The 24618-nt window shown below is 46.8% G+C and overlaps 1 protein-coding gene across 3 annotated transcripts; it reads right to left on the minus strand.

Annotated features, from left to right (window-relative positions):
* Positions 1–410: 410 nt before the first annotated feature.
* Positions 411–23404, minus strand: Cdip1 (cell death inducing p53 target 1). 3 transcript variants are annotated; one of them, XM_052194805.1, is made up of 6 exons: positions 23261–23404; positions 4393–4459; positions 3588–3689; positions 3185–3340; positions 2313–2586; positions 411–2217 (listed from the first exon to the last, which is right to left on the minus strand). In XM_052194805.1, exons 3-6 carry the CDS (start codon positions 3670–3672, stop codon positions 2106–2108), a joined length of 627 nt encoding a protein of 208 aa, XP_052050765.1. In that variant the 5' UTR covers positions 3673–3689; positions 4393–4459; positions 23261–23404; the 3' UTR covers positions 411–2105. The 3 variants fall into 3 exon arrangements, with proteins under 3 accessions (XP_052050765.1, XP_052050764.1, XP_052050766.1); XM_052194804.1 differs by lacking the exon at positions 23261–23404 and adding an exon at positions 22942–23088; XM_052194806.1 differs by lacking the exon at positions 23261–23404 and adding an exon at positions 22487–22597.
* Between the last annotated feature and the right edge of the window lie 1214 nt (positions 23405–24618).

Raw genomic sequence — 24618 nt, forward strand, 5'->3', positions numbered from 1 at the left:
GATGGATCAGTCTTCTAGGCCTTTTGACAGACTTTTGGAGTGGAAGCTATGCATTCCTACCTCCAAAGCCTATAGAGCTTATTCTGCATAAGCAGGATCTCCCTAAGAAGTCTATTATCCTCATCTGTCTCCACTGACTGGTACCTGACACAGCACTCTAAAAACAAATGTTTCCTCCTTCCTAGGATAGGATAGAGTCCCTCAGAAACAGTGGCATGTTGCATACAAATGGGCATTCTCTTTTATGACACTCCTTGTCAATTTCCTAGCACCTTCTATTTCCACGTATTCATGCTAAACACCATAAAAGATCCTTGGACCTGTGATTTTTCTAACTCAAATTCTTTGACGTTTCTTATTTCAAAAGCACATACTTAGATTTAAGCAATTCATGGTCTAAAATAGAAATGTGAAGTTAAATATTTTTTATTAGTAGGAATCTATTCCTATAAAAGTCTTTGTGTGAAAAAATGGTAGAACAGCATGGAAACTCAAAAAGACTTGAGCCCACCACCTTGACAGTTCAGAACATTGATTTTACGAAGAACTGAGTGCCGAGTTCAGTATGTCATCTTCAGACTATAAGGTCTTAGTCCAGTAGTGCTGTCTTATTTAAGGACAAGAGTAATAGCTATAGTTTAGGAGGTCACTAAGCTAGGACGGGGCTTCAGTTCTCAGGTTCTGCAGCCTGGGCGTCTAATTAGGCAAACAGTAGACACCAATGCCCTGGCCCAGAACAGCTGGGGTCCCCCAGGGCAGGTCTATATATAATTCTGGCTTGGTGTAATTGGGTTCTTAAATGTGTTCTTTCCCAGGCCCAGGTTCCTGCCTGCCACTAGACTACCTATAGTCCCACCCTGTCTCTCAGAAAAGAAGGAAGCCAGGCAAGACAGCAGAGGCCCAGGGCAAGGGAATGAAAGGGCCAATTTAATGAAACTACAAACTGGGACAAGGCCACAGTTCACAGTGATAGGAGGCCATGCAGAGTGTGAGACCAGGAGAGGGACAGCAGCAGGATACAGCGTCCACACGGGCATATTCACAGACCATTCAAGGAACGGACAGGTTTGGGTTTACACCCTGGGCACGACTCATGTCCCTAGGATACTGCCACCACTTGTGACTTCTTCCTGGTCCCCAGCCCAGTGCCACAGCTGTTCCTACTGAGGAGCTCCAATATGGAAACAGGTCAACTATGGTAAAAAGGCTGGCACTTATTCCAGAGACCAGTGAACCTACAAGGATGGGCTTCTGATCTGCCATGTCAACAAACCACCAGGCAGAAGTTGCACCCCACACAGCACAGATACAGAAGTAGACAGGACAGGCTCATGGGCAGTCATTCCTTCCAGCCCTAGAAAATATAGGGGTTCACAGAGGTATGGCCAGAAAGGAGCTCTGCACATTGACTGACTCAAAGAAGCTAGGTGAGAACAGGGCCAAGTTCTTGGTTACCAGAGCTGTAAATAGCCCAGCATCCTCTTTGCCTCATACCAGGCAGCTCTTGGGTGTTTCCATACCTGAGAGTTCTGAGGTCCCGGGTTTGCAGTCATTCTTTCTTTCCCTATCTTGGTACCCCAGACAACAAACCCCACTTAAAGCCAGTCCTTAAGACCCTGTCTTGCTTGGGTCCACTTAACTTTAAATGACACTCTGACTTTTTTCCAGCAGGTTAGGAACAACTGTGGTTCCAGGCACAACCCTCACTGTAGGCCCTAGTCAGGGGACCTGTTGATGCCTCTAGGTACTTTTGGTCCCAGGAAGAGTAAGAACCAGCCTGGACCTTATACTTATACAGAAAAGGAGAAAAGAGGACCCCAGTAAGAGAGCCTCTCTAGCTTATCTTCTGAATTGCAAATGTCCGAGCAACACACAAAGATCAGTGCCACCCCCATGCCACCCACTGGCCCTTGGCCTTAAATCCAACAGAATTTTTGCTGGAAGAGTCGGATGCTCAGGGAAGGGCAAGGTGAGGACAGGATTTCCAGGGTACAGTGGCAAAACTTCCAACCCTAAGTGGGGGGTGGGGCGTAGTGACCACTGAGCACGGGAAGCAGAGCACATGGGGCCAGACTGATAGGTGGGGGAGTCCAAGTCTGGCTCCGTTAGCACAAGCGCTTGTATGTGCAGATGTAGGCTTTGCAGCTGGGACATGTGTGCGTCACATCCTTGAAGTCATTGATGAGGCAGGGGATCAAGCAGCAGCCCAGGTCACACCTGAATTGAAGACAGAGAGAGGCTGAAGCCTGAGAAGGCTCAGGCAGCATACAGAGCCCCAGCAACACCACCACTTACCAGTGCCCCACACCTACCCCATGAAGCAGCAGAAGAAACCCAGCACAAAGTTCATCAGGCCTATCTCGTAGGAGATCTTGGTGGTGATGGCCTGCTGGCAGTGAGGACACACGGTCTGCACTGGTGCACCTTCAAAGATCTCTCCCTGCAGTACTGTCACCGTGGTGGCTGCCCCTGATGGAACCAATACTGTGGCCGTGTGGCCCCCAGGGCCTGGGTAGGGCCCTGGTGGGTAGGGTCCTGGTGGATAATAGCCCATAGGTGGGTGAGGGCCTGGAGGAGGGTAGAAACCTGGAACAACACACAGAGAGGTCACTGGTAGGCTGGAAGAACACAGAACATATCCCAGTTTTCAAAGCACAACCCACAGCGTCTTGCCGTCTTCCCCAAGAGAGCCAGTGTCAGCAGGAAGAGGCTTTGGCTCACGGTGACCATTTATAATGACCTGTTGGATCCCTACCACCATTGAGACCAAGACAAATGTGGCAGAGAGCTAGGAGCACAGCTCAACTCCACTTAACCTTCTTGCCTCTGGCATGCCAAGACTAAGATAAGGACTTAAGAAGAAAAGTATCCTTCCTCTCATGCATACAAAGCTTCTTTTGCAAGTCAGTGTTTGAAATACGAAAGACAACCCAACCTAACCCAGATACTGCAGGAACCACACTTTGGGCCTGAGTGTAGTGCCAGTGAGCTACTGGTCAACAAAAGACCAGGCCTCCAATGAGGGCTTAGGTCCTTAATAAGAAAAAGCTCCCACCTTACCACAGTTCTTAGCATGAGCCACTGTAACCTTCCTCAGGGGATGGCAAGTTCCTCCTAGCTACCATTTTCATTTTATGTGGATTGACTAATGACTTTCCATAGTGAATTTGGGGTCTCAACTCACCTGCAGGCATGTATGTGCCATCTGCATTCATGTGAGGGGGCACAAAGCCAGGCTGAGGCACTGGATGGCCAGGTGGCTCATAGGGTGGGGGGGCGATGTCAGCAGAGGGCAGGGGCATGCCTGGTGGTGGCTGCATCACAGCTGGAGAGGTTCGGCCTGGATAGAGATGGGCAGAAAAAAGATGGCTCAGCTGATCTCCACACACAAGCGGGACACAGGGTGACCCTGAAGCGGGAATAGAAAAGCCTCAACTACACTTGGAATGGAGAGCTGTGACAGGGACCCCAGAAGGCAGAGGTCAGGAAAGACCCTTAAGACAAGAGCCAATGACAGGGTACTGGCCCAGCAACCCCATTTATGGACCTTACCCAGACCTCTACCAATGACAATTTAACATCCTTACCTGGGGTAGGTGGGGCTCCGCTTTTTTCTTCCAGTAGTGGGGCTGTAGGACCCCCTGGATAAGGAGGGGGTGGCTCATTAGACATCTTTGCTGCTGATACTCCTGGATTTGGAGGAGAAACAAATTTAGCTCCTTGCTTCCGTGCAAGGCCAACACACTAGGTTGTGGCCATCTTCATATGCCCATCAACCCGAGCACAGAAGTATTTTCTCTGGCTCCTCTCAGGAATTCCCTGGCTCAAACACAGGTACCTGAGCTCTTCCACCATTTCCTTTCCTCGAAAGTGTGAGAAGGATCAGGGTTGGTAGCTAGATCCGGCAGTACCCTTGGGAGCATCAGTGACCACTGAGCTAGCTCCCTCTGACACTTGGGATACTCCACCTCTGCCAGGGACAGCCCACCAGAGCTGCCATCATTTATACTGCGCCATGGTCACCCACATTTCTTTGGAAGCTGGAGGGCAAGGACAGAACTCTGATAATAAGGCCCCAGCAATCCTGTCTTGGAACCTAACTCTGGCCACTACCCAAGGAAGTTTGGCACCTACAGCCTTCCAACTCTTTTTTTGTTGTTGTTGTTTTTTGATTTTATTTTGTTTTTGTTTTGTTTTTCGAGACAGGGTTTCTCTGTGTAGCTCTGGCTGTCCTGGAACTCACTCTGTAGACCAGGCTGGCCTCAAACTCAGAAATCCACCTGCCTCTGCCTCCCAAGTGCTGGCAGTCTCCCAACTCTTAACTGAGCCATGGAGGGGCAGATTTCTGGCACAGGCTGCTGCAGCATGGTTTGGAAAGGTGTGATTTCTTACCTCAGATTTTTGGTGCACAGCGAATAGAAGCAGGTGAGAGTAATTCAGCTGACACAGATCTAGGAGGCTGTTCAGGGAAAGAGAAAATAACACCTTTAATCACAGGCTCCAGGTAAGCTGTTTCCTAAACTCACAGTCTAACCACTCCACTCCCTGAATCCTCTGTGTGTCCGCCCTTCTCCATCCTACAGATCCAACTGCTTGAAAGGAAGCAAATGGAGCCAGCTGTGGGTTGGTGTCTGGAACTGGCTTGTCTCCTGTTTTGCTTGGGAGGTATGAAAAGGAAAGAGTCAAGGCAGGCGGATTTCTGAGTTCGAGGCCAGCCTGGTCTACAGAGTGAGTTCCAGGACAGCCAGGGCTACACAGAGAAACCCTGTCTTGGAAAAAAAAAAAAGAAAGAATGAAAGAAAAAAGAAAAGGAAAGAGTCAGTCAAAGGAAACAATCTGTTTTATTCCTTTCATCAAATGTCCAGAGTACCTGCTATATGGCATTAGTGGAGAAGCAGACACACTCAGGTCTTGCCTTCACTGTAACATAAAAGACTAGTCATTAGTAGCATTTTGAAGTGGGGACTGCCTTTTGTTAACTGAAAAGAAGTAACGAATAGAAAAACTCCAGTACTATGGTATGTTCAGTAAAAATGACATTTCTAGCAAAGTCTAGAGCCCTTACAGTAAGTCCAAACCCAGAAGTTCCCTCTTTGAAATAGAGTCCCACTGTGTAGTTGCAGTCTGGTCTCCAACTCTTCATCCTCTGCCTAGCCTACTATGTGCTAGGATTATAGGCACACACCATGGCAACTTGCTTCTTAAGTTTAACAATTGGGTAGGGGCAGAGGGATCAGACCCAAGCTTTGGGGTCAAATTTGTGGTGATCTGAATAGGAATGGCTCCCACAGATGTCCATAGAGAGTAGTAATTATAGGAGGTGTGGCCTTGTTGGAGGAAGTGTGTCACTGGAGGCAGACTTTGAGATCCCATGTCCAGTGGTACAGTCCAGTTTCCTGCTTTTGGGTCAAGATGTAGAACTTTCAGTTCCTTCTCTAGCACCATGCATGCCACCATGCTTCTCATCCTGTTGCTAATAGACTAAACCCCTAAAACTGCAAGCCAGCCCCAATTAAAGGTTTTCCTTGTTAAGAGCTGTGGTCATGGTATCTCTTTACAGCAATAAAATCCTAACTATGACAAATTTTAATACAAGTTTCAGAAACTCCTTTCATGATCAATATAGCCTAACACCCTCCATGCCCTTCTGCAGGAAGTTACTGCTCTGCCTGTACCCAACTGCAGCTTCAGCCCATCTTTCCTTAGATAGGCCCACATCTGAGGCTTCTAGGAACAGGTCTCCTGCTTCACATTATAGGACTACTACTCTACAAGGCTAACTTCAAATTTCACAGCCCCAACCTACAGATAATGTCTGAGTTTGAAATGCCATGAGCATTTCATTCAGCTGCTTTGGGTGCTGCTTGTTCCAAGTGACATCGATCATAGAATGGAAACCTGTTGGGTGTCCCAGCAGTACAACCCTGCCTGGCTTCCCTTCACTCTGCATGAAGCTCTTCCCGGGAGTTGCATACTCTACCTTCGCTTAGCCACACCCACCCACCAGACTGAGCTCTTGCTTCTCTGAAGAACTCCAGATGGGAGTTTTCACAGGAACAAGAAAGGAACTGACATTCTGAGATGCCTACCAAAACTTAGGGAACACTACAGAGCCATGAAACCAAGCAAAACTGCTTTATTCCCCCAACTCCCAACCCAGGCCATGTAGAATATGACTCAGTTCCAAGGAGGTGGGAAAGAAAACCACAATCTTGTAACATATGGTCAGTAAAGCCCCAGGACTTCATTTCCTGCTCCCTCAGAGGAGAAAGGATCGGCCTTGTATCAAGTAAACAGAATGGATAGCAAAGTGATCTGGAGTCAGACAAACCTGGCCTCAAGTCCAGGGCCTTAGCAGTCAGTCCTTACCTTCCTGTAAGAGAAACCTTCCCTAGCCCCAGACAGAACTCAATCTCTAGTACATCTATGGGGAGGGGGTCTTGCTGAGAGGCGTACTGCAGTTACAGCATGGTGCTAGCTATGAAGCTCTATTAACATATTAGAGGCACCAAATATAATTAACAGTAGGAAATCATTCTTACAAGTAAATTGTTAGACAATTCAATGTAGTATAAACATCACAGATTATAGTAACTAAGACGGCTATGAAAACAATCTTATGGGATCTTGATGTATATGCAAATCATCCTTCACCAAAACATGTAGCACGTGGCTGTATTTTGAAAAGAACATGATTCCAAAATAGGACCCTGGAGGCAGCACTGTCTGGTGTGATACCTAATCTTGTCAACTTGGCACACCTGGGAAACAAGACCCTCAACTGAAAAACTGTCTCTGTAAGACTGGCCTTCAGTATGTTTTTGTGATTGCTAACTGACACAGGAGTGGCCAGCCCACCTTGGGCAATTATAGCCCTGTGAGTCTGGCAGAAAACCAGTAAGTAGTGCTTTTTGGTTTTGTTTGTTTGTCTTTTAAGGTTTCCCCTTGAACTCCTATCCTGGCTTCCCTTGATGGTGACAGACTGTAACCTGTAAGCTGTAAACTAAAACAAACCCTTTCCTCTCCAAGTTGCTTTTGGTTAAGGTGTTTTATCACTTCAACAAATTGATGTAGTGATTACAAAAAAAAAAAAAAAAAAAAAAAAAAAAAAAAGACATTTGGGAAGGAAAGAAAGAAATGGGGCTTGGATTTTTGGTGTGCCAAGTTCAGTTGCTTTCCTCTCTGGTTTCTTGCTTCTCAGAGAAGTTTGAAGTACAAAGCCTCTGGGGCCTGAGAACTGCCTCTGCCTCTTGGTTCTCAACTATTTATTATGCAGTGCAATCGATCTGAAGCCAAGGCAGAGCCTGGCGGCCTGTCTGCTGATACAGAGCCCCTTGGAATGGCAGCAGAGGGCATGTCTCCTGGCCAGCACAGCTGTAGGGTCTGCAGGCAAACTTAATTCTCTGGTTAAATCTGTCCTACACACTGCAGCAGAGGGTAACCAACACCCTCCCACAGTCTTTCTGTTTCCCAGAGTGCCAGTGAGCAGGCATTCTACTAAGTTCAGGAGAGGAAAGGGAAATTTTGAATCTTGAGACCTATTAGGGCCATCAGCCTGGTCAGCTCTGTGCACAAGTTCTCAAAGGACTGATTACAAGTACTAAGGGGATGAGGCAAAAGGTGACAGGGAGGACAAGGCTCAGAGGGACTTTCCGGCATGACTTTTTCCAGGCCTACAAGACCAACAGTTCTCCAAACTTTTGTTCTGTGGATTTCTTTACACCAGATTATTAAGGATTTCAAATAGATTCTCTCTCAATATAGTATTAGAAAATAAATCTTAAGTACTTAATAATTTTTAAAAATTACTTTGGCCATGTACTAGTGGTATAAGCCTTTAGTCCCAGAACTCAGTAGGCAGAGGCAGATCTCTGTGAGTTCAAGGCCATCCAACTACAGAGCTAGTTCTAGGACAGCCAGGGCTACACAAAGAAACCCTGTCTCTGAAAGACAAAACAATTAGTTCAAGGCTAAGGATATAACTTGGGGAGAGCAATTTCCTTACATATGCAAGGTCCTAGGGTCAATCCCCACCACACACACACACACACACACACATTCATACATACATATCAAGCTCACAGTGGCAGATTAAGTTTCCAAAATTCCAATTAATACTCACCAATAGAACGAAATTTAACAGTGGCAACAAATCAATTAGAAGTTTATCTAGGAATGGTGACTCAGCATTTAGGAGGTTGTGACAGGAAGACTGTTGAAAACTTGAAGTAAACTGAGCTACAAAGTAAGACAAGGCTTCAAAAAATCCAAACCAAGGGTCAAAGAGATGGCTCAGCAGTTAAGAGCACTTGTTCAGTTCTCAGCATCCACATAGTAGTTCACAACCATCCAGTTCTAGGGAATCCAATGCCCTCTTCTGATACCCATCGGCACCAGGTATATGTGACAAACCCTGCCCAATACTCATATACATAATTTAATTTTTTAATCCGAGCCATGAAGATGGCTCAAGAAGTAAAAGTGTGTGCTATGCAAGTCTAGGAGTTTGATCCTCGGAACCCATAAAAAATGAAGAACCAACTCCCAAAATTGTCTATTTACCTCCATGCAAGTGCTGTGGTGCACATACACCCTCACACGGAAAATACCTGCAAAGAAGTCAACTAGCAACACAGAGACAACAATTGCTTCCCTATAGTATGGAATTACTTTGCATTCAACACGGTATCTCTGAATGCCTAAATCACCAGTTTGTTTGTGCTGGTAATTCTTTAGGAGACGTGGGGAGCACAGAAGAGGGAACTTAGGACCTCAAATGCTTTATATGCCCTTTGCCACTAACACCTCCAACAACTGCATTAAAAAATAAAAGTGTGCTTATGTCTGTTTGATCTGTTTGCTGAGGTGTGCTTATGGGTGGCTTTGGAGCCCAGAAGAAAGTGTCAGTTTCTTGAGCTGTAGTTATAAGCATCTGTGAGCCACTTGAGTTGGGTGTTGAGATCAGAGCTCTAGACCTTAGGACTAAGTAGCAGGTGCTCTTAACTGCTGAACTAATCCTCTAGCCCCTGACAGTCATCTTTCTGGGCGTGAGGGGAAACAGTCAGTTTGAACCCTAACTGTAACAGCTACAACTGTGTATATGCTTTATTCCCAGATAGTCATCAGTCTGGAGGTTTTTTTGAGTGCCTCACACTTTATCACACACAATGTTCAAAAGCTAAGCACACACACACACACCAAGAATTGATAAAGCTGTGCTTGCTTTGGCAGCACATGGACTAAAATTCAAGTGATACAGAGTCTGCACAGGATGACTTGTAAATTCAAGTGACCTCAGTAGTTTTTTTCTGTTACTGTAAAACTATTAGTTGTGTTTAGATTAATAACCATTTCCTTTTTGTTTTTTTCTGGTTTTTTGAGACAGGGTTTCTCTGTATAGCTCTGGCTGTCCTGGAACTCAACTCTGTAGACCAGGCTGGCCTCAAATTCAGAAATCCTCCTGCCTCTGCCTCCCGAGTGCTGGGATTAAAGGCATGCACCACCACTGCCCAGCTAATAACCATTTTCTTGTGGCAAGGCTTTGTGTAAAGCTAATGGAAAAGGTTTTTTTTTGTTTTTGTTTTTTAAACCATACTCATTTGGTAAGCTCTTGTTGGTATTAACTTTTTAAAACTTTATTGTTTGTGTATATATGCCATGGCATGTGTGTGGAGATCCAAAGACAACTCTATAGAGTCAGTTGTCTCAATCCTGCTTTATGTGAGTTCTGGAGTAGAGCTCAGGTCATCAGGTTTGCATGGTAAGCATCTTTACCCACAGAGCCAGCTCACTGGCTAGCCATGACCTTTTGACTAATAAAAACATATCTTTAGCTAGGTGGTGGTGGTGAATACCTTTGATCCCAACACTGTGGAGGCAAAGAAGGCGGTTCTCTGAGTTTGAGGCCAGCCCGGTCTCAAGAGAGTGTTTTAGAATAGCTAGAGCCACACAGAAAAACTCTTGTCCTGAAAAAGCAAAACCAATCAAACAAACAAAAAAAAAAACCCTCAAATCTACCTTTAAATATAAAAAAGAATAAAGTTAATTTGTGTTACCTTTCTTTATGTGTGTGCTGCTTTGTGTAGTGGTAAAGACTGGTGTAGGTCAGTGCCTCTGCCTTGGTCCCCTCGGGCCCCAGTGCTTACTTTCAACCTGATTCTGAGGTATCTGTGCAAATACTACAACAATGCAAAGTCAAGGTCTAATACTGTCTTTGCTCTACTAATAAGATAGTCTGACCTCCTGCCCTAGACCTCAGGAAACTCTCCTTCCAGGCTGCAGAAGACACCACTGTTCTGGAGAGACCCCACTACACTGAATGCAGGGTCAAGTCTCTACTGCCAAAGAGACCTAGAGCCTTAGGTTCCCCTAGGGAAATCAGAGCCTGTTGTTGTTCTACCTGAAGTACACCCTGGGGAGTCACCTGTTGCTTGCTGTGCAAGCTTTTTAAAATTAAACAAGCAGTTGGGACAAGGACTCTGCATCAGCCTTACTAAATCCAGCTCCACCATTATCGACATCAGAGCCTTGTAGTCATTTGTCTTCCTCTCCAAATGGAAAAAAGGTTACCAAAGGCTGTACAAAATGTCTTCTGCTGGATGGCAGGAGTTAACCCAGAAGAACATTGAATAAAAAGAACCTGTTACATGAGCCTGAGGTGGTCGTGTACATCCTTACTCGGGAGGCAGAGGCAGGTGGATCTCTCAGTTCCAGGTCAGCCTGGACTACAAAGCAAGTTCCTAAACAGCCAGGGTACCCGGGCTCTGCACAGAAAAACCCTGTAAACTGTGTCTTAAAAAAGAGAGACAGAGATAGAGGAAAAGAGAAAAGGAAAAAGAAAAAGAAAAAGAAAAAAGAGCCTGCTAGCTACTTTACTACTCAACAGGAACCAATGCCTCTATCCTGGAGTTATCTGATCCCCGATCGTGGTGCCTATGGTCACCGGCAATGGCCTCGTTCAGAGACATTCAGACCCTAGTCTGAGCAGCTCACCCCGTGGCATCCATTTCCAAAACAGCAGAGGTCACAGCCTCTGTGAGAAATCCTCTGGATTGTTCTGTTGGATTGCCCTCTTAAGATATGTGGGGACTTGCCTAGTGCTCTCCAGGGTAGCATGCCCTGGGAAGGCATGGAAGTGTGGTACGTGTGCTGCAGAGCTGCAGTCCCGGGACCATTTGACTACCACTGCTCCTTCACAACATATGCACCACACTTCCATGATCAGGGATCAGACACCAGCTGGCCTCCGACGGCTTCCTCTGTCTCTGGGAGTAGGTCGTTTGGCCAGGACATTCTGCTTCACCCACAGCCTCCATTTACTGAACAGGGCAGGAGGCCATGCAATGTGACGGGTCACTACAACCAGTGGTCACTACCACCCTTAGTGTATCATTGGATCAGACTGGCCCTTGGGTAACATCACATGGCTGCCCTATCCTGATTTCCCAAATATCCCAAAAGTATGTTTTAACATAGGCTTATGTGGTGGTCATCTGAAGGAAAGCCGTGTGGGGTGAGATCCAGATGGCTGGTGCTGCTCCTGGAACAACTGGGCCAGTATCCCTGCTGAGTCAGCACTCAGTCCAACAACCACTCAGTGGTCCTATTAACAATAAAAACCAGAAGAATCAGTGTTCTGGGGTCTAGACCCAGCCTTGTTCAAAGCCCAGAAGGAAGGCTCGGAGGAGACAAAGTGCAACAGGCAAAGAAAAGACAGAGGAAACAGTGACTAAGGTGCTTGTGCCAGCTGGATAGGACAGTAGCCTTGAGGCTTGCAGGAGGACCCAGCTACAGAGAGCTAAGCTCCAAACCTCAGATCTCAAGATATAGCAGGTCAGGGAAGACAGTCCCAGACCTTCTAAGGCTCAGGCTTCTGAGATCTCAGTGACAGAGCACTTGCTTAGCATCTGTCATGGTTTGAATATGCTTGGCCCAGGGAATGGCACTATTTGGAGGTGTGGCCTTGTTGGAGTAGGTGTGTCACTATGGGTGTGGGCTTTAAGACCCTTGTCCTAGCTTCCCAGAAGCCAGTCTTCTGCTAGCAACCTTTAGATAAAGATGTAGAACTCTCAGCTCCTCCTGCACCATATCTGCCTGGACATTGCCATATTCCTGCCTTGATGATAATGGACTCTGAACCTGTAAGCCAACCCCAATTAAATGTTGTCCTTTATAAGACTTGCCTTGGTCATGTTGTCTGTTCACAGCAGTAAAACCCTGACTAAGACAGCATCTATGAAGCCACAGGTTCAATTTCTTGTAGTGAAAAGTAAAAACTCAGGAAAGCTGGAGCTACATAGTAAGATCCTATCTCAAAAACAACAACAATGGGGGAAAACAAAACCCCAACTAGCAATGGAGCAGAGCCACCTTCCTTTCTTGCCTGTCAATGATATACTAAGAACATAGGTCTTCCTGGCACTCTAGTGTCAGGATAATGGTTGAGGCCCTAGACAAATTCCTTAGTCTCTGACTTGTTTTGGAAAATGATGTTCTTGTGAGGCAGAACTAAACTCCACATGCTGGGCAGAACAGGCTTTATGCAGGTAACAAGTAATGGTCATTTCGAAGATGCTTTTAATTGAACGACTATACAAAGAAACATCACCTACTCCTAATGAAATCAAGGCTATGATTATGTCACACTGAAAATAGTAGTGACAGATTGTGAAGAATGACAGCCTCATGAAGTAGGTGGTCAGACAGCTAGCTGGACCCAAAGCCATCCTTCCTGTATTTTTCCTTCTGTTATGAAATCAGTGGATTAACTAATTCACTCCAGCCCTAATTACAGCGCTCATGACCATCTGACTAAGCTCTGGTCAATACTGGCCTTAGTGCCTGGGCCATGGGAGGTACCAACGGAAGTAAGCTCAGTCTAGACCACGGACCCTTTTCTCCTTCCTTCTGGCTGGGCTATAGCACATGGGTACATCAGTGCAGCAGCCATGGAGAAATGTGCTACAGAAAGATGGTCATGGAGACTCCAACCACCTCTAACTGTTCCACTGATAGAAACCGGCCTGTTTTAGTCAATTATTGGTAAATAGCTTCCAATTATTAGAAATGAACTATATTAAAAACTAGTGTTACTTGGGCCTAAAGGCATATGTCTTTCCAGGAAATGAACTATCAAAACACTTCTACTAACTTTCCAATTAAATGGCTTTCTCCGGGAGACAGAATATAGCCTGTTAGGGGTAAATGCTTTTTGTTGTTTAAAAACAGACCCCAGCCATATCTAACAATGACATACAACTATGGGAGAATTGTTTATCCTGAATGCAAACTTTCCAGTATGGCTGCTTTAAGGTTACTATGCACTAAGCTCTGTAAATAGGCCTAATAAATTCAGTGGTTACCCAGAATAAACTTTGGTAGAATCACACCTTGGTTTGTTGTTGGGACTATGTGAGTGGGTAGACATTATTTATTTATGTCTCCCCAAGGAAAGGAATTTTATCAACAGAAACTACCCTGGGCCTCTACTGATCCTCTCTCAAAAAAATTAAGGATATCAAAAAGCAAAACAAAAAGGGCACAAAAAAAAAACAAAATAATAACAACAAAAAGGGGCAGGGGCTATAGTGCCACGTAGAACACTTGCCTAATATGAGCAGGGTCCTGGCTTTGATCTCCAGCACTGTACGCAGAAAAGAGAGACAGCCCTGGAGTGAGGCCGCAATCCTAGCGCTCACTTCAGTGTGAGCACCTGCTGCAGAGGCTGTTGCTCTGCACAGGGAATACTGATGGAGCATTTACCATGTTAACATAGATGCCCATCATGGGGACAGAATGCAAAGGCTCAACATGAATGTAGGTACACAATGTCTCAGGCCCCCATCATCTTCCTCTCCATCAAGCTCTGCACAAATCTGCAGCTAAGTCAGGCATTTATTAGTGTGTAACCAGGCTAGAACTCCTACAGCTGCCCAGTGACAGTATGCTAGGCAAGAAACAAAGAGAACACCGGGCATGGTGGAGCATACCTTTAATCCCAGCACTCAGGAGGCAGAGGCACATGGAACTCTCTAAGTTCAAGACTATCCTGTTCTACATATATTCAGTCTCAAAGAGAGAGAGGAGTTGGAAGAGGCATCATTCACAAAGTCCATTTGGGTCTCAGAGAACCCTGGTGAAGGCTGAACCTGTCTACAACTGTGCTGGGAAGACAGCCAGTGTGTTCCCACCTTCAACCCAAGAGACCTGCCCTAGCAGCATCAGCTAGACTATGAAAGTCTAACTGTGTGCCATCTTCCACCAAGTCTCAGTGGGGTCAAGACAAGCGAGGGAACGGCACTGCTGGCCCTGACCATTCCTGGCTTGTATCAAGGAGGGAACAACACGAGAAGGAGGAAGTGAAAAGAGAAGCAGAGGCCAAATCAAGATAAGACCCGTGGTTCCAAACTTACAAGTAGGTATGACTGCTAGGCCAAGATGAGGACAACAACTGCACTGACATCCTAATGATTTCTCACCAGTGCTTTTAGTAAACTCTTTTCACTTCCTGTGACCTCAAAGGAGGGGCCACAAGGCAGCAGGTTAACTCTACTTTTCTGGAGGAAAGTTGAGCTCCCAGGTATATTCCACTTTGAGGGCAGCATTCCCACAAGCAAAGGTATTGTCTTGATGTTCCGCCAAAAGGAAGGCTAACTCCAATGCAGCTACAAAGTAGCTACAAAGGTGCATTCACACCTGAAAGGACACCTATCTACTTTTAACAAATATGGAAAACAGTGTGGCCTAGGATCTGAACAGAGCGATCTTCCTTCAGTGGTGTCCCCTGTAGAGTGAGATCTTAAGAGGTTGGTTTGCACATACATATAAACGCAGAAGCCTTTTACTTATGTGTAGATTCTAGTTTTTCTACGATGAGCGCGCGCTCCTTCTTCAAAATACTCAGAACTGTTAAATATTAGTTTTCACGCCATAAAGGTGCCTCAGACTATGAGTGAGTTCTGGCAAAACAGGGGCCTCTGAGAATGCTCCCTCTCAGATGTCACAAGCATCTTTACTGCATCTTCCTGGGTTTTGTAGGGTAACTCCCACCTCTCTTCTGGATCATAGACCAGGGCTTTGGGAAAACTGCCAAGGTGGCTGGCTAGGTCTTGTATGAAAAGCCAGCAAGGAGGCTAGAAAAGCTAGAGGAGGGCAAGCAAGCAGATCCCCAAGGGACACATGAAACACTAGAGAGACAGGGTACTGGGCCTGAGGCAGGTGACGGCTGCTTCTGAGCCCAGAACACAGCCTAGGCTGCTCCTGTGTTGCCTTGCTCTCTGAGCTGTTTCTGTGCTCAAGAGCTTGTTTCTATAAAGTCTGCTGCTGACGTAGAACACAATGGAAGTCCACATAGGAGAGGAAATGAAGAGCAAAGATGGAAAAAGAGCTATAGATGCAAGCACAATCAGAGATAAACAAGTTGTCACACCTGTTGCAAGGCAGGCCATGGTGACTGAAAGCTAATTTTAGAAACACCACAAGCCTCAAAACCCATCTCTTAAGTCACCAAAATGGAACCCTAGAGGGTAAAAGTCCTGACATCTGCCTGCAGTGAACTGACACAAAGAGGACAGCCTTTGTGTTATTTTAACCAGGAGGCGAGGTGGGATTAAAACTTTTATTCTGACCAAGGAGAACACACAAAATCCTGATACAGTCATGACAGTCATAGCCACCAGGTGCAAGTTTTTTGTTTTTAAGATTTTTATTTTTTATGTGTATGCATTTGTGTGTCAGTTCACGCCATGTGTGTTCCGGTGCCTGCAGAGGCCAGAGGTGGGCATCAAATACCCTGAAGGAATTACTGATGGTTTTGATCCACCAGGAACTAAACAACCTCGGGGCTCCCTTCTTTCACACAGCTCACTAAGTGTTCACCCTCCAAACTTTCTCTCACAAAAATGAGATGACATCATCCTTAAGATACTGATCTCTCAAGTAATAGATCACTTCCTCTATTATTCTAGGGAAATTTCTGCTTGGAGGAAGATAAGCTACAGAGATGTGTCAGTGCAAATACTGGATAATTCATAGAAGTCACAGCAAGTACTAAAAGAAAAGAAAATACCACAAAACACAGCTGACCTGAGCCTGACCTCGACAACTCTTGAACTTGCTGTCAAAGAGAAATTTTAAAACAGAACCCTATATGTTAGCATTTACTTTAAAAAATGGCATTAAATTCTGTAAATTCGAGGCCAGCCTGGTCCACTTTTCCAGGCAAAGCAGGATTACACAGTGAGACACATGGCGTGACCCCAAAACGTGAGAAATATGCCTAGTCCAGGGTCACAGTGGAATCTTATCAATAGCCTGCTCTGTGGATCCATGCACAGATGTCAGCAAAGGCACCCAGGCAGAAACAAAACACAGCCATCAGGGAGCAAAACACAGGAATCACCGTGCTATGGGAGTGGGAGGCCGGCAACTGGTACTGTGTATGCATTATATAACACAGCAGAAGTCGAACCAAATTCCTGTTACTTGAAGTAGACATGGGACTCTGAAATGTTCACTCATCCTCAGTTGACACAGTAGCTCTGGATTTGGGAAGTGGGAATGTGGTCACATTTGGGGTTGTCACTGGCATGTGTACATCTCTCTCTGACTCAGATATCTCACCTTTATGGCTAGAAAAGCATCAGAGATAACTGAATCGGAAGTCTCCGCTAACATTCATTTGGGTGTTGTGCACTCATTAAGCAGGAGCCATGTGAACTACGGAGACTGTAACAGAGAGCGCGGAGGCAGCCGTTGGGGAGTGGGCTCGGGAGTGGCGTAGCTCTTCTCTACCAGAACAGAGCCAGGCCTCAGGGCCCTGACAAATACCCAAGCGCCTGCTGCTGCCCTCCAGCTTGCTTGTCGCACTCTCCAAATGTTCAAAGTACACTTGTCACCCAGTACGGTGGTCCAAGTGTCTAAGTATTTGGAAGGCAGAGGCAGGAGGATCAGAAGCTCAAGGCCAGTCTTCTCAACTACACAGAACATCTGAAGATGTCCTGGGCAGTATAAGACCCTGTCTCAAAAACAGTCACACACCACCAAACATTTGAGCAGGTGGGTCTTCTGCACTTAAGTTTCCCTGGATTCATGTTTGTTCCTATGAAAGCAGGGCTGGAAAGAACGTGGGAAACAAAACACAATGTCTCCTCTGGCTGCAGTCTCTCTACAATTCTCAAAGCTCACAGGCTATGTATTCAGGGACCTTAAAGGGCAGCATGACCTCATGAAGTCTTTGCTCTCCAGGCTTATTTTAGAACAAATCCGATGACTGGACACCTGAGGATGCAGCACTCCATTCGAAACTGTATTTGAGGAAAGAATGCATCCTGTGGTTCCGTGCCTTCAGAGCTGATATGCTCACAGAAAGAGAACTGAAATTCAGGCAGTGCCAATAAACACTGTCTGCTCGGTGTCAGACACTTTCCTAGGCAATCCAGGTGGGAGACGGTTCCCTTAACAGACTGGGGAGAGGGAACTATAAGCAGAGGTACAGTGATGGAGGAGTCGGAAGTAGGGAAGGAGAAGGAGTCCTACAGCGCTTAATTCCACAGAGGAAAGGCTTCACTGAACACGGAACATTTCAGCACAGGCAAAGGTGAATTACATACAGTGTGGGAAGAAGGTCCAGACAAGTTACAGGCAAAGGTCCCCAGAGCACACTGGGTAGAGGAGATCCTAGGGGCTCCCACACTGAGGGCAGGGAGGCAGTCAGGGGAGCAGTTGGGATAAGTTAGGAAATGGGGCGTGGTTAAGTTGTCCCAGTCTCCCTTTGCACTGAGTGTGCCATTACAAAACAGGCGGCTACGAGAGGGAGAAACCTACAGTACTTGGTACCTCTGGCAGTGCTGGGTATAGTTCCTTGTTTGAGGCCACAGAGAAACAGGCCATACTGTGGCTAATCTCCAGGCCAAACAAGGAAACCATGCATATATAGAGGCCGAGCTTGAAAACACCAAGGGGCAAAACAAAGGCTTAAGGGACACAGAACACCTGGGAAATTTGAGAGCTGAGAGTGATCATTTGAGTTCTTCCCTGAACAGGGCAGGATTCTTCAGGTCTGAACATGGGCCAGTTATATCAGTGAATCCGCCATTGGCCAAGTTTACTTTTCTAGGTGACTATTTATTCAAGAGCCAAGACCCTTGACTCCTTAATTCAGACAAATTACTGCACCCAAGAGTAATAACTCAATTCACAGTCCCAGTACTCAGATAACTATAGACCCACCTGGGGACCGGGCTCTGCAGAGTGTACAGAGCAGCAAAGAGCAGCAGGTGGCTGTGGCCGCCAGGAGAGCTCTGTGGTCCAGGGCCCTGCAGGACAGCCCTAGAACCAGGGCCTGAGTTACTCCCAGCACAGGATCAAACACTGGGCTCAGGAGCCCAGCAGGGGTGCGACAGTCTCTCTACAGCTCATAAAGTATGTATACTACAGCTGGCCTGACATTCCTAGGCAGGAGTTCTCCATCTACAAGGTTCATTTCTATTTGCCACACCCCAGTCACCAAACTGGATGGATGAAAGGGGTTCCAAACATTTTTCTTTTTCAAAATTTCAATTTATTTGTTTATGTAATATGTGTGGGCTCACATGCCATGGTATACCCCTGGAAGTCAGAGGACAACCTGAAAGAATTTGTTCTTTTTGTTTGTGTTCTGGGGCTTAAACTCTACAGTCAGATTCCTTTACCTGCTGTGCATCCTGTCAGCTGCCATTTTCTTTTTTTCTTTTTTCTTTTTTTTTTTAACATGTATGGGATTTTGCCTGCATGTATATCTGTGTACTGCATTCATTCAGAGCCCGAGGAGGCAAGAAGAGGTGTAGGAACTGGAGTTACCACAGGTGCTGGAAACTGAACACATGTTCTCTGGAGGAGTAGCCAGTGCTCTTAAATACAGAGCCATTTCTCCAACTCTAACATTTTAAAACATTTCCTTTAAACCTTGACCAGTACTTCTAATTCTGCAGCTAACAAAAAAAAAAAAAAAAAAAAAAAAAACACAAACAAAAAAAATCCTAACTCATTTGATGGCCAAGTTTTGAGAGCAAGGGCATGTTGAGCCCTATGTCCCAGTCCTCCTTCAGAGTGCTCCACCCCACGTCCCAGTCCTCCTTCAGAGTGCTCAGCCCCACGCATTGTCCCTTGCATGTCTCCGAACCATCTATCTGTACATGGCCTGCTGAACAAAGAGTCCATGAGATCTGGAGTTAGTCTCCCTGGATGCCCCATGCTAGTCCTGACACAAATGCCATTGTCTTCAGCTCCAGAAGCAGAGCATAGCCACATCTGAGGAGGATGTCACAATTTTCTTTCTGAAAGTGCCTTTATTGATGGCCAGTATTCAAAACAAGAAAGAATGCCACTTCCTGAACCAATCAGCTCCAGGGAGGAACGGTCACAGTGAGGCTGCAGAGCTTGCAAGGCCCTGGTCCTGCTCCCGTCAGCCCTGTTATTTTAGGGTGTGAGGCCTGCTTCGTTCTTACTACAACTCTTGCTGCTTCCTCTGCTGGAAGGGCTGTACCCAGACTACTGCCTAGAGCAGTGCTTCTCGGCCTTCCTAATGCTGTGGCCTCTCAATGCAGAACCTCGTTTGGTGACCTCCCCCAACCGTAAAATTATGTTCATTGCTACTTCATAACGAATTCTGCTGTTGTTATAAATCAAAATGTAAATATCTGTGTCTTCCAATGGTCTTACATGACCCCTGTGAAAAGCCTGTTTGATACCCGGAGAGTCTCGACCCATAGATTCAGAATCACTGTCTTAGGCAGATGCAGATGACAAGTGCGAATCAGCCAAGAAGCAACAATAAATACACAAAGGACACTGTGCCCTTTCCCATTCCCTAATCTTAACGTCACTGAACCATAACAACTACCCATCAAGTAGTATAGAACTCTTCTCAGACACCCCCCAAACATCCTGCCTGCCACCTACATCCTACGTCCACTGTGTTTCTCCTAAGTCCCAGGCACAGCGCACATCTGGATCTGAGTTTAGACAAGATTGACATTTATTGACTACATGGCTTCTCAGGCATGCTCAGGTTTAGTCTGCCTGGACGCCTTGTAGTTAAGGCCAGACAAGGAGCTGGGGCAGCGGCGCACATCTTCAAGCCCAGCATTCAGGAGGCAGAAGCAGGTGGTTCTCTGAGTTGGAGGCCAGCTAGGTCTATAGAGGGAGTTCCAGGACAGCCAGGGCTACACAGAGAATTTCAAAAACCCCAAAGGAGGAGAAGGAGGTAGAAGAGGAAGAGCAGGCAGAAGAGAAACAGGAGGAAGAAGAGGAAGAGGAGGAGGAAGAAGAAGAAGAGGAGGAAGAGGAAGAAGAGGAGGAGGAGGAACAACTGACACACTAGATCACCCGGTGAACAGACCTGTAAGGGATTCTCTGCACTCACACGTCAGGAGCATGGTGACAAGAAATATTTTCTTTTAAAAAAAATGCACAACTGCTTTCAAGGGAAGACTAACAGTATTTTTGGAAACCACCCCCCAACCGCCTATCTTTTGGGTTCAAGCAACCAAGCCTTCCACCTCACCCTTCAAAGCAGTTGAGAATGCAAGGATGAACTGGCAGGCTGGTTTTTAAGATTTCTTTGTGTTATGCAGTTTCATGTTCTTTCTTTTGTTATCCGGAAGGAATTGGACCCTTTTCAGCACTTAGAGCAGACACGGGTCTTCATCTGGTCCGGGTGCTGTTCTTTACATAAATGTAGCACATGAGGTTCTGGGAAGGAAATGGCTTGTCATAAAGCTTCAGAGTTACAAAGAGGAACCTTCGGGGTAGTCTGCCATCTCCAAGTCTAGGAATATTCGTCCCAGGACCCTATTATCACCAGAGCTGTCTGATGATTCAAAAGAAGAGGCATCAGGTAGGCCCAAGGGACCACAGGCTCAGAACTGTGTGGGGGGTAGTTCTGGGAGGGGAGGGGCTATAAGGCAGGCTGAGGCCATAGAGCTGTCACCCAAGTGGGATACCAATCCTGCAGCCTCTCCTACAAGACAGTGCCTCCCAGAAATGGGCCCATTTCTACTGTGTACAATCTACTTCTAAGTTCTCTCACAGGACAAGAAACCTCCCATCCACACTTCCACCCCCATCCCCAGGAAAGACCAAGAACTCTGGAGAACTCCAATCAAACTGACATCTCACTAGAACATCTTTGACTTACAAGACAAACACCTTGACAGAAATGACAAAACTTTTACTACCTCATCTCCCAAACCGCATGTTCTCTGCAGTTCATCTTCCTCCGAGTAGAGTCTCTGAAAGCAGAGATTTTCACAGAGCCTGTCTCTTCTCCCTTTCAAATGAAGAGGGTGTGGTGTGGCAGTGTGGTGTTCATAGCTATGGAGCCAAGTACAAAGGCCTGTGGGACTCAAAGCTGTGACTGTGAGGTCACCAACTGTGCACTTCAGCCCTGTTCTAAAGCTTAGACAACATCCACGGCATGGCACCAGCAGGTTCAAACTGGGCAAACTTGGAACATACAAAGGCGTCAAGAGAACAAGGCCAAGGGCTGAACCGGCAGACACCTCACTTTAATTATTGCCAGCCGAATCTGCTGGGACAACCAGGCCTCTGGGACACATTCCATTTTCTCTCTCTCAAAACAGTTTTGTTCCCTGAAGTATTCTTTCCACATTCCCTCTTTCTGTTGAGCTACCTTTAAGTCTTCTCAGAGTCCATGTAAAGGTCTTTCCTGGTTCTAAAAACACATCCTATAGAAACCCTCCAAAACCCTTTGGATCTTTAGGGCTGGAAGGCAGACTGACTTTCAAATAGCCAAAGTTAAAAAAAAAAAAATCAATAAGCAACAAGATTTCTAAATCTAGTTAATAATATGCAAGCTTTACTAGGAATGGAAATATACTGTTATCTGCAGTGTACTTTGGCATGCATGAAAACAAAAAGACTGACGGATAGGTACACAATCAAGGGCGATATTAATTGTACATTCTAGGTGGTAGTCCATGGGTGTGCACTGTGAAATTCAATGGTTTTTTTTTTTTTGTATGCTTTGAATTTTTCCTAGCTAATGTTAGGGTAGAGAGGATCTTTGAGACAGTAAATGACCGACAAGATCTTTCTTATTATGAGCAGAGAGCAAGAAGAGCAGTCGTGCTCACCTCTTTCTTCCCACCCAACTCTGGTCAGCACCAACAAGAAGCGAAGCACCAGACAGAGCGGTCCTATTTGCCCAGACAATGCCCTGTTTGGAGCACACTACAAAACTGACATAAAAACTACTGAATGCCCTCCCCCCAGAGTCCTTGATCCTTACTGAGACACAGGTTTTCAGTCCTAAGTGTGCATGAGAATTTCTGGAGAGCTTACTAAATGCAGATTTCTGGGCCTTAACCTATAAATACTCAATCAGATCCTGGGGGATGGGGAAAGTCCAGGTCTTTCTGACGCAGAGAATCCTACTCTGCTCACTCCATCTTCCTTGACACCTGTTGAGAGGCCCCTGGAGACCCACCTCCTCCAAGGTCCTGGATGGCTTGGGGACTTCGCCAGCCCCTCGCCTTCCTAACGTCCAGCCGGAGCGCCAAGTAGAGCCAAGTCCAGACCTGCAAACCGGCGGGGTAAGGAGGGCGAGACGGCCTCCTCCAGGACTGCCAAGGTCACCCGCGGGTCTCTGAGGCTTGCCTCAGGGATCCTCCTCGACCGATCGCCATTCCTCAACCCTCCGTACCCCGAGGGAAATGGCACATACAGCCTTCCCTTACAGAACTGTAGAAAGACGAGATAATCACCCGAGTGGGCTGGCCCTTCTCTGGCTGATAGCCCCTGCCCGCAGGCCCAGTCGCTTGGGGCCCTGAAATGCTATCCCTCGCAGCCCCGCAGCTGCAGCCACACCGAAATCAACTGCCCTGATTCTGCGTAGCGCTTCAGAGGAAATGGACTCCACCGCGCCAGCCCAGTCCCCTTTACCTCGGAGTCTAGGAGCCTGAGGCCGGAGGGACAGAGATCGGCAGGGGTCCGGCCGGGAGCCCCGAGGAGCCCCTCTACCAGAGGGCTCGCAGCACACACCGCCCCCGCACGCAAAGGACTCTGGAAGTTGTAGTCCCTCGGCGCACCCGCAGCATTCCCGGAGGCAGGGGCCTACAGCTCCCGGCACCCTCTGCGCGGCGGAGGGGTGGGTGAGGGCGGGCTCGGTCACGCGGGCCGAGGGTTTCGAAGCCCAGCCCCCGCCTCGGAGTGTGAGAGGGGTCCCACCGGAAGCCGCCTGGAAGTCTCAGAGGTGACTCACCGTCCGTTCCGGCCCCTCACCGGTCAAGCGCTGCTGCAGGAACGGCTGCCTCAGCCCGTAGCTGGCCAGAGGAGACGGGAAGGCTTTGGAGAAAGGCCCAAGCTCCTGGCCTCGCGCCTTAGGGCGGGGCTTCGCGCCTCACGTAACGAGCTTGGGTGACGTCAGTGGAGGCCGGTTGCGGGTCTGAGCGAGGGCTACCACCCCGGGCCTTTCAGCTGGGGGAAAGGCTGGAAAGAAGGAGTATGACGGTCTTGCGCTCCCTCTGGCCAGCCAGCCGTGCTGAGCATCACCCCTTGCCCTAGGCTGCCCAGGCGTGCTTGAAGCTGGAAACCACACCAGCTGTCCCTGACCTCACATACTTCCACTCTGACAGATGATCTACAAATAAGCCACAAAATGCCCAGCACCTCAAAGGAAAGCAACAGGATGTCCCAACAGAACTAGAGTGTTGCCTCTGGGTAGAGAAGGTAGGATGGTGGGCAGAGGTGTGAGGTAAAGAGACTGGAGTAGATAAACTGAAAGGCACTTTGACCAGCAAAGTCAAGACTCTGGAAGACAGGCTAGATCCAAGTCACCAAGGTCATCAATGAAGTTTGGATGTATTACACGTGGAAACTAGAGCTCTTTTTCTTGTGTGTGTTAGGCACTCATGTATGTCAAAGGGCAACTTTCCTTTTCCAGAGTCAGTCAGGTCTCCTTCTAGCATGTGGGTTTTGTTGTCAAACTCAGGTCTTCAGACTCATGACCATCCTCCTGCCTCTCAGTCTGTCAAGTGCTGGGGTTTCAGGCAGAGAGACATCACATTTTGAGTTTTAAGCATTAGAATTACAATTGAGCTTCATTGGTCACAGGTTTTGTATTACAAATTTCATCTGATAGGTAACATATTTTCATTCCAAAATCAATACTCTTTTGTTTTGTTTTTTAGATTTGGTTTTCTTGAGACAGGGTTTCTCTGTATAGCCCTGGCTGTCCTGGAACTCACTCTGTAGACCAGGCTGGCCTTGAACTCAGAAATCCGCCTGCCTCTGCCTTCCAGAGTGCTGGGATTACAGGCATGCGCCACCGCCGCCCGGCAAATTCAATACTCTTAGTTTCTCATTTATTCATGGACATATGGATGCACTGTTAGCTGAGGTTAATTAACCTGTTACAAAATATTTTATTGCATGTATAGTGTTAGTGGTTTTGTCTCTTAAAATGGCCCTAAGGGTAGAGTTGAAGTACCGTCTAGGGTTTCCAAGTAAAACTAGATTTGATGTTCTTTGTGTGAATTATACCCATTAATGATTAACTTGAAATAATCAGTGTCACATTAAAGAAATAAAAGCACTTCCCCTTGGAGTCCTTCAATTGAT

This window comes from Apodemus sylvaticus, chromosome 10 (genome assembly GCF_947179515.1).
Source record: "Apodemus sylvaticus chromosome 10, mApoSyl1.1, whole genome shotgun sequence".
Taxonomy (NCBI): domain Eukaryota; kingdom Metazoa; phylum Chordata; class Mammalia; order Rodentia; family Muridae; genus Apodemus; species Apodemus sylvaticus.

Excerpts from the sequence above, each read along its gene's own strand:
- Cdip1 (XM_052194805.1), bottom strand. The coding sequence starts at position 3,672 with ATGTCTAATGAGCCACCCCCTCCTTATCCAGGGGGTCCTACAGCCCCA. Across the intron at positions 3,341-3,587 it reads CGGAGCCCCACCTACCCCAG|GCCGAACCTCTCCAGCTGTG; the intron begins GTAAGGATGTTA and ends ATCTCTATCCAG. Across the intron at positions 2,218-2,312 it reads TTCTTCTGCTGCTTCATGGG|GTGTGACCTGGGCTGCTGCT; the intron begins GTAGGTGTGGGG and ends TCTTCAATTCAG.